The sequence below is a fragment of the Anticarsia gemmatalis genome, chromosome 5, assembly GCF_050436995.1.
Source record: "Anticarsia gemmatalis isolate Benzon Research Colony breed Stoneville strain chromosome 5, ilAntGemm2 primary, whole genome shotgun sequence".
NCBI lineage: Eukaryota > Metazoa > Arthropoda > Insecta > Lepidoptera > Erebidae > Anticarsia > Anticarsia gemmatalis.
The window spans coordinates 11,299,726-11,310,179 of NC_134749.1; the positions used below are offsets into that span (position 1 = coordinate 11,299,726).

A 10,454-nucleotide genomic window follows, 5' to 3' on the forward strand; every position below is an offset into this window, starting at 1 on the left:
TATAGGTCGGCTTAGCGTATGCCACACCGGGCAAACAAACAACGTGTTCAAAGTACCAGCATAACCATTCTAGAATGTTCTTGGCCGTATGAAGGGTGACAGCGCTATAAGATAAAAAGAGAGAGAAATACACAGGGGTAGAGTGTTCTAGAACAATCGATCACGTAGCCGCATTGTGTGAGGGAGACGAGATGATATGATTAGAGAGAGAGGCACATAAGCTGAGAATGTTCTAGAATCAATAGAGCTCTACAGTGATACCAACATTAATCCTCCTTCTACCCTAAATCACTAAAGCAAATTACGTAAGAGCAAAAGTAGAGTCTATACAAATCTTTTCTCATTTTGAATTTACATACATTACACAAATTTATTTTCACAGTGAGCTCGAAGCTGGGCTTAAATTTGTTACCCTCTCGTTGAGTAAATAATTTTCTTAAATATTTAGTCACGTGAACATTTTACCTCAGCTTGTCTCTCAGTTAATGTAAAGTCTAAAATAAATGAGTCTTAGAAACTTTTAACCATGTCTAACATTATAAATATTATGTGTAACGAAATTTCTATGATCAGATGATAGCAGAATTAGTCGGAGTAGAGTCTTTTCACAATTATGACTACATTTTCAATTTCAAGAAATAATAAGCCCGTATTTAATTAAATAGAATTTTATATAGGAATGCAATGAACTTTATGGTCACAGCTCGCTGAGAAAAGAATTAAGTAAACTTAAAAAACTCGAAAGTAATTTTAATTATTTATATTAAGTATGGTAATCCCAAATGCATTACGTTTTGATACATATTTTAAGCTTTGCTTTATCAGAGTGGATATAAAATTTACTTAGACTATGGCAGATTTCATTTTCTGGTATCACCATCTATCGGACCACTCTTTCTAACTCTATATTTCTCTGTCGCACCTGGCTTGTGATTGGCTATCAAAAATAAAACTTCGAGAATATTCACCCTCGCAACGAATGGGCTTGGAGCTTCTAGCATGTTCGAGATAATTCTATAACGCTATTGGCTGCGATATATAAGGGGACGGCGAGCGCGCCAAGTCATTCAGTATTTGAAAACACAAGCAAGCGAAGAGAAGAAGAGCGGTGCAAACACCGAACTAACTTTGAACAAAGTTACTACAAGTACATTGATTGAGTTTATTCCTGAAGAGTTATTTGAAGATATTCAAGACAAAATGCCAGCTATTGGAATTGATTTGGGAACCACCTACTCGTGTGTCGGCGTGTGGCAGCACGGAAATGTGGAGATCATCGCCAACGACCAAGGCAACAGGACAACACCATCTTACGTCGCGTTCACGGACACTGAGCGACTGATCGGTGATGCTGCCAAAAATCAAGTCGCACTCAACCCCAGCAACACAGTTTTCGATGCAAAACGACTCATCGGCCGCAAGTTTGAAGACCCTAAGATACAACAGGACATGAAACACTGGCCCTTTAAAGTAATCTCAGATGGAGGCAAGCCTAAGATTCAAGTAGAGTTCAAGGGAGAGACCAAGAGATTCGCCCCAGAAGAAATTAGCAGCATGGTTCTAACTAAGATGAAGGAAACTGCTGAAGCCTACCTCGGTACACCAGTGCGCGACGCAGTGATCACGGTGCCGGCTTATTTCAACGATTCTCAGAGACAGGCCACCAAGGATGCGGGCGCTATCGCTGGATTAAACGTGCTGCGGATCATCAATGAGCCCACAGCCGCTGCTCTGGCGTACGGCCTCGACAAACAACTTCAGGGTGAAAGAAACGTGCTCATTTTTGACCTCGGTGGCGGTACTTTCGATGTATCCATCTTGACTATCGACGAGGGCTCCCTCTTTGAGGTGAGGGCTACTGCCGGTGACACCCACTTGGGCGGAGAAGACTTCGACAATAGATTGGTGAATCACCTCGCAGAAGAATTTAAGCGCAAGTACCACAAGGACATCCGCAACAACCCGCGTGCACTCCGAAGGCTGCGCACTGCTGCTGAACGCGCCAAGCGCACGCTGTCCTCGAGCACAGAGGCGAGCATCGAGATCGACGCCTTGCACGAGGGCATCGACTTTTACACAAGAGTAACGCGTGCACGTTTTGAGGAGCTGAATGCAGATCTATTCCGTGGCACCTTGGAACCCGTCGAGAAAGCTCTCAACGATGCGAAGCTGGACAAGAGCTCCATTCACGATGTGGTACTAGTTGGTGGCTCTACGCGCATTCCGAAGATTCAAAGCATGCTTCAGAACTTCTTCTGTGGCAAAAAGCTTAACTTATCCATCAACCCAGACGAGGCCGTGGCTTATGGCGCTGCGGTGCAAGCTGCAATTCTCAGCGGCGAGCAACATTCTAAGATCCAGGATGTACTGTTAGTGGACGTCGCGCCATTGTCCTTAGGCATTGAGACCGCGGGGGGTGTCATGACCAAAATCATCGAACGCAATGCCAAAATCCCGTGCAAACAGTCGCAAACATTCACTACGTACTCAGACAACCAGCCAGCCGTTACTGTCCAGGTGTACGAGGGTGAGCGAGCCATGACCAAAGACAACAACCTACTGGGCCGTTTCGACCTGACCGGTATCCCGCCAGCACCTCGCGGTGTGCCTAAGATTGACGTCACGTTTGACCTCGACGCCAACGGTATACTGAACGTATCTGCTAAAGAGAACAGCACCGGTCGTAGCAAGAACATTGTAATCAAGAACGACAAAGGTCGGCTGTCGCAGGCGGACATCGAGCGTATGCTCGCGGAGGCGGAACGGTACAAGGAGGAGGACGAGAAGCAGCGCGAGAGAGTAGCGACTCGGAACCAGCTGGAGGCGTACATCTTCAGCGTGAAGCAGGCTGTTGATGAGGCTGGGGACAAGCTGAGCGAACAGGACAAGGCAGAGGCGAGGCGAGAGTGCGACGAGGCGCTGCGCTGGCTCGACAACAACTCACTGGCTGAGCGGGATGAGCTCGCCCATAAGATGTCGGAACTGCAGCGTGTTTGCTCGCCTCTCATGAGCAAGATGCACGGCGCGGCCGGCGGCGCACAGAATTGTCACCAACAACAACAACAGTACCAACAACGCGCCGGCCCCACCGTCGAGGAAGTCGACTAAACTATAATCTCACACTCTAGTCTTGTTAATTATAATTATAAGTGTAAATATTAGTCTGTAAGGTTATTTATTTAATAGCGTATAAGTTCTATGTTATATCCAACAAAATGATCATGTACTGTAAAAAACGTACAAATAAAAATGTTATAGTATAAGTTACTCCTATGTTTCATTTTTATACTTATTCCTATTATATTCTTACTTCCAAACCTTAAATTCACTGACAATATTCAATTTACATTAGGTATTTATATTTAGGCATTAGTTTCAAAACTCTCACACATGACAGTTAGCTAACATTCTACTGGAAAATACCGAACTGTGGGTATAATCTAGGAAATTCACTATTCACCACCTAAAATTAATCATAGGTAAGGTACGGTTACCTTTTTGTGAAAAGTTCGATTCACTACACGTAGATAATGTGACTCAAAATTTTTACAAAAATTTAGAAAAAGCCAAATATATTGAAAACAGGTTGCCACTCAACGTATACAGTCGTAAAACCTGCACCGCCAGCCGTCGTCGCCTGTTGTGCTCGATACTGCAACATTGTGCCGGCGCTGCGCAATCTCTCCGTAGAGTTTAGGAGCGCTAGGGCCCCATGGACCGAAAGTCTCAGCACCAAACGGCAATACACAATTACGAATAATGTTAGGTACTATATTTGCGCCGCTTGCGGCTTGAGGCTGATGCTGCAGCAGCGCCGGTAATACTCACCGTACCCGGAATAGGGAGAGGCGCCAAGGTGTCTCACACCAAGGACCTGCCCATACTCTAATCGTCTCATCGTCGTAGCCCAACTAGGTCCTAGTAGGGCTACGCTCCCGCGGTGGCAAGAAACTAACGAATAATGTCGTTTAGGTGGGTGTGACGCGGGAAACGACCCGCACTCTAACAGGAGATTAGTGTGTCCGAGCCCGCCGCCAAATAAAATAAATAAAATTTCGTAAAGAAAACTGCATTTTCTTACTTCATAATTTATTAGACAATTAGTAAGTTACAGTAGATGTATGTACAACATAGTTGCTATTGATTACAGTTTACATGCTACCTTTCATTACTGAAATCTACACTGAACATCAGATTTTGACAAAATAGGTTAAGAACCTACGTATAATCGAAACAATTGTATTATCTCATAAATGTTAAAAGGTTGCTTAGCCACCTAATTGAGAAACCCACTGGTGTAACGATCATCATTTTGTACAACAAATTTAATACAGCTTACAGCTAATGCCCAATATCACTTGAAAATAAACTTCTCATTACTTAGTTCAAAATAAAAATACTTGAGGAGTCCCTCGAAAGACATTGCAAAACAAAAAACATTGATAGCAAAATGCATTTTGTATGCATGTACCTTTAAACTTTTAAAAATGTTAGTCGTGAAATCGGGCATAGAACACGCATTATTATGTTTAACAAAGCATTAATGACTATGGTTTATCCTTCACTTCCAATTGTTACAAGCTTCGCTTTCATTTAATAAATTATCACAATCAACTCACGTCACACTCGTACATCGCGAGAGGGACGTCTTTACCTTGCCTTACCATGTCTCATATACAGTTGTTCATACCTTTAACTACGTACTTACTATTAGTTACCTTACTTTAATTATGTTTCAATTGTCATCTAAACATCGATACAAAATTAATGTGAACAATTTTAAACAACTGGCTTAAACCCATGGTTTTTAAACTCAGATTTATAAAAAATAACACACGTCTTTATAAATTCGAGCCGATTTCTTAAACTACGCACTACGAACCCAATTTATGGTCTCTCGAAGGCAGATAGAGGTAGGAAGAATTAGAGTAATCTAGTCTACATTCAGTATACTTGTGTAAAAAGTTGTAGATATAGGTATGTTGTAGTAAGAACTCTACAACAGTAACTGAAAATAAAGACGTACTTCAGAAATCGGATCGTAACTACATATAAAGTTTATGTACACTTATTATGTTACTTAGGTCTTCTAAGTTATAATATCAATAATATATCGGTCTGAGTAATAAAACGCCTACAATATCAGTCAACCTTAGACCTTAGCCCGTGTAAGAGCCAGCCAAAAATATATAACGCATATTTCAGCGCTCCTGCTGTATCATATCACAGACCGAATTTCATGTTCTTATACCTACTACATGTACAATGCCTACATAATAAAATTATATGTAAGTAGGTATACACATATTTTGTTAGAGCACTCAATATTTTCACTTAATTCGACTCGCAGCTCACATATTTATCTCCATACAATTTTGTATATGAAAAAAAAACTCAAAATAGATATCATCAAAACACTTATAATATTATTCTTTCCTATTCCACTTATTCGTTCTGCTTCGATATGTTCTGAAACACATTAAGTCCCTCTTTCATCAAATCCAACCACTGAGAATGCACCTGCAATGCATTATCTATAATTCTGGACTTCTCACGAATCTCCACTTCTCGTACGCGTATTTGCGCATTTTGCAAAGCTAAACTCTGTTGCTCTATTTCTAAACGTTTGTTTAATTCTATCAGACCGTTTTCGTAAATGGGTCCGGGGTTGCGATACAACGGCTGCAAGGGTGGCGCAGTTGCATACACCGGGTACTGCACATGATCACGTGGCACACTGTACCTTACTTGAGGGTCTACTTCAATCCTCGGCCCGACTGGCTGTCTTGCATCATGTAAGCTCAGGTATTCTACATAATTTTGAGTAACTCGCCTTGGTTGAGCACTTGCATCAGATACAGATCCTGGCACATCATTTTGAGTAATTCGCGTTGTAAAATTCTCCTGCATTGGCATATTTTGCGAACTATTAGTAGGTTCAGGTGTAGTCGCATTGCTACGCGAATGTTCAGTAGAGGTACCTGGTGATCTGGCATCATTTCGCTCACTTTGCCTTGAATGACTTCTGGCATCACGATTTGCGGAACTGTTAAGAGTTTCATTTCCCACATCTCGAGGGCCTACATTATTTTGCGTATTTTGCATAGTATTCTCATTCATGCTTACTCGGTTGGCATAGTTGTTTGCAAAACTATGCATACCAGACTCAGCCGGTCTGGTTTGCACAGAGTTACTTATGATATCCCGATTTACAGTAGTATTCGGCACGTTGAGCATTGAACTATCCAAATAATCACGATTATTTGGCAAGCTGGTATTGACAAAAGTCTGATTAATAAAACCCATGAGAGCATGACTGGGCAAAGCATACTTTTGATTATTTATTACACGAGGATCTAAATGGGCGGCTCCTAATGGTGCGTTCGTGAGATCGACGGTTGCAGAGTTGTATAAGATATTGTGTGGATAATTATGGAGGAAATCTCTAAATGCAGGATTGGATTCAATATTTCTCACGTCGCCTATAAATTCAGAACTATTTGGCATTCTATTTGTTGCAGTATTCGTAACAAATCGATTTGCTGAAGCGTATTCTACGTTTTGTGAGGGTCTATTGATATAATTTTGATTTACACTACTTGATATTCTCGCAGTGTTTATGAAATTTCGGTTTACAGAACCCGATTCATCACTTAGCCTGACATTTGCATTACTTGGTTGTCTAGTAGTATCTGTGAAATCTCGATTTACAGAGCTCGATCCCACGTTTTGCGTAGAATTGTTGATGTCATTTCGGTTTGGGTAATTAATAGGTATACTTTGCGTCCTGGCATTTGTGGGATTTAAATTTGCAGAACTGGACTCAACATTTCGCATAGAATTGTTAGTATTATTTGGTGTTGGAGCTGTTGTAGCACTTGTGGAATTCTGATTCGCAGAACTTTGCGTAGGACTGTTGATGTCGTCTCGATTTGTACAACTATTAGATATACTTTGCGTGGTGGTATTTGGATTCCCAGAACCGGATTCCACATTTTGCGTAGGATTGTTGATGACATTTTGATTTGAGCAAGTAATAGGCAAACTTTGCGTCGTGGTATTTGTGGAAATTCTATTCGCAGAACTGGATTCCACACTTCGTATAGACTTATCAATGTCATCTCGATTTGCATTACTTGGTATTCTGGTATTGTTTGTGAGACCTCTATTTGCAGAATTAGTTTCAACACTTTGTGAAGAACTATTGACATTATCTCGATTATTATTAGGCATATTTTGTATGATGGAATTCGTGGCATTTCGATTTGCAGGGAGTGTTTCAACATTGCGCACTGTTAAATCTATAGTTTCTTGATTTGCAGAACTAAGTTTAGAATAATCTATGACTCGATTGGCAGGATCATTTGGCACACTTTGCATGTTATTGTTTCGAGAATCCGGAGTCCTAGCAAGAAACCTAGCCTCGTATTTGGTATATGCATCTGGACGGCTATTCACGCTATACACGGAACTCTTTATGATAGGGCGTTCAGGCCGACTTGGTGTATCGTTTATGGCATTTTCTGGCATAGGATCATTTACTGTACCTTGACAAGTATTATTGACCGCATGCGACGTTTCAGGTTGATTGAGCTCACGAGGCCCCGAACTCGCAAGCGGTTTTTCCGGATTATTGTTTGTGGTATCCTGTCTGGTCTGATTCAATGAAGGTCTTGGGCTTGGGAGTGGTATATTCTCTACTCTTATATTTATAGAATTGTTTTCAATGCCACTAGGTTCACGGTCGAGTTGGGGGTCCAAATCAATAGTATCTTCTTGTGGTTTTGACAACACGGTAGGAGCTGGTCTGTTGTGAACTTGTTCAGGTTGACTTTGTGTTTCTCTGGTATCAGAACTTGTCGCAGCATCAAGGATAGTTGCCCTTGGAATGAACGTTGTACTATCGACATATTCCACCGTATCTTGAGAGTCCGAATAATCACTTTTGGCGTATGGCACTTGCACATTACCTGTTTCGATGAAAGAATCCAAACAATCAATGGGATCATTATGATCTTCTGGTGTGTCAGCTGTAAGGTCTGTAATATCAGGTTCAATGTGATAGCCACTGGGATACAGGTCACGTTGGCGCTGGTCATCTACCAACTCTGCCACTGCAGCTGTTGTACTGATGTTAAAGTCACTAGTGTGGTAATCATCTTCATTATGTCGTTCCTGAGAAAAATGTGCATCTTCAACGTATCTTTGCGGATTTTGATGTTTACGAGCTTTTTTGTTTGGTGGTGATTTGTGCATTTTTTCTTCTTCTGTCATCCTGGATTCAGAGCTTCTTTCCGATCCCGAGTTTCCATCTGTAACCAAAACATGGATCTATATTAGAAACGTAAGTACAATACTAATTAATACTTGTATAATCTTCTCCGCAATGGACGCCGACTGGTCGGTAAATGGCATTGAATTTGAAGATTAAATTTGTTTGTTAACATTAATCTTTACATATAAAACTCAAAGGTGACTGACTGACTGACTGACATAGCGATCTATCAACGCACAGCCCAAACCACTGGACGGATCGGGCTCAAATATGGCATGAAAGTAGTTGTTATGAACTTTAACGTAGGCATTCGCTAAAGAAAGGATTTTGATACATTCCACCCCTAAGAGGTGATTAAAGTTTGTATGAAACTTAGTCAATTTTAAACCGATCGGGCTGAGACTTTGCGTGCATAAAGTTACTATGAAGTAAGCATCCCTCAAGAAAGGATTTTGATGAATTCCACCCCTAAGGGGATAAAATAGGAGGTGAAAGTTTGTTGTAATCTTTTTGGATTTTCGAATGATTGAACTTAAATTAATAAAGGTTCACATATAGGGTACTTTTAACTACCGAAACCTTTTCACGCGGACGAAGTCACCGGCGGAAGCTAGTACCTACACTTATATAATCACATATATCGTGGAAACTAACTTAGTTTTTTTCTGATTTAAAATTAATCAGAAAATATAAGTAAAAAAAATATTACTTAATCAGAAAAAAACACTAATTAGTGAAGATGTAGAGAACAATCAGCTGTGCAATTTACAACTAGCACAATGTGAAACCGCTAACATATACCTAATATATTATTTCCCGATACCCCTCTGTTTGGCTTCAATGCTACATCGACTTAAAAGCTTCGGAAGCCAGCATTTAGATAACTGTATCATTTGTGTTGTCTTTAACGTAACATAATATAATATTACTAATTACAAATAATAGCAACAGCCATTACGGGCGTCTAATATTTATAACTGATAGTTATCCCGGTAGAGGGCGTCGCTTCACGCTTGTTTATTGATTCAGGTAGGTCGCAACTCGCTACATACGTAGAGAGATAATTATGTACATCCTTGTTATGAAACCAGCTGACCCGCGCTACTCCGCTTGAAAACTACACTCGATTATTTATAACAGGCTGTTATGAGCCGTTTTTTTAATAAAAATGATTGTTTGACTACATAGACGAATATGTACCTAACTACCTATGCTTTAACCAAAAAAATTGCCCGTAAAAGATGTACACTAGGCGCAAACATATGTTGTACCATAAGAACAGGTTTAATTAGTATTGCAATCAGTGGATAAATAAGTATTCCTGCTATTTTAATTTACAAAGGGCTAGTAAGTATTTAATTCGCTACATTGCCCATAGTAACTACCTTACTATCTAACCGCCAGCATTGGACATTCCTCAGAAGTTTCTTTTTGTTATCCCGTTTTACGGTCATAAGAAGATAATGAAATGTAATGCCAGAATAAAAAAAACACAAATGCATGCCTTTTTTAATACTCAATTTTCTTTCTAACTAAAAAAGAACTTTCTTTAAACTAACAGTTTTTTTCTTAAATTGAATATTATCCAGCCTGAACTTTGGGCTAATGTTTATTAAATTTGTTTCCGTAAAATATTAATTTTAATACTTCTAAATAAATTATCTTCTCTTCTCATATTTCGATAGGTATCTCTTAATTTTGTGACCTGTCTATGCGTTTTTATTATCATGGTAATTTATCGACTATTTTTTTATATTATTATCAACTATTTATGTACAATCGCCATATAAGCACTAAAAATATAACTAAGATAATTACCTTTTCTTTTTAATTTGCTCGTGATGGTGCACTTATAACTCATTGCAGGTAGGCGTATTTTTGTGAGAATAATTCGTTGAAGTAACGAACTTGCAGTGATTTAATCATTTTTACAGACTCCATTTCACTAATCCACCAGTAATCGAACATAACGGCCATAGCTTATTAGTATTAATTTCGACTAATTTGAAAATAAGCTCACATAACTTTCTGATGTTAGAACTAAACAAAAATAAAGCTAGCTTTAAAATGGCCTACTAAACTGCAATTTATCAAATTATCATATCACTCTGGTAGCCTGTTGGTATTGATTATAACCTAAGGATTGGTATATAAAATCGACTAAAATAATGTTAGCATT

The 10,454-nt window shown here is 39.7% G+C and overlaps 2 protein-coding genes across 2 annotated transcripts; one reads left to right on the plus strand and one right to left on the minus strand.

Annotated features, from left to right (window-relative positions):
• Positions 1–1,070: 1,070 nt before the first annotated feature.
• On the plus strand, positions 1,071–3,267 carry LOC142973183 (major heat shock 70 kDa protein Ba-like). Its single transcript, XM_076114791.1, has one exon. The coding sequence runs from the start codon at positions 1,201–1,203 to the stop codon at positions 3,106–3,108; it is 1,908 nt and encodes a 635-aa protein (XP_075970906.1). The 5' UTR covers positions 1,071–1,200; the 3' UTR covers positions 3,109–3,267.
• Positions 3,268–4,078: 811 nt separating this feature from the next.
• LOC142973184 (uncharacterized) lies at positions 4,079–10,391 on the minus strand. Its single transcript, XM_076114792.1, has 2 exons — positions 10,094–10,391; positions 4,079–8,312 (listed from the first exon to the last, which is right to left on the minus strand). Exons 1-2 carry the CDS (start codon positions 10,134–10,136, stop codon positions 5,446–5,448), a joined length of 2,910 nt encoding a protein of 969 aa, XP_075970907.1. The 5' UTR covers positions 10,137–10,391; the 3' UTR covers positions 4,079–5,445.
• Between the last annotated feature and the right edge of the window lie 63 nt (positions 10,392–10,454).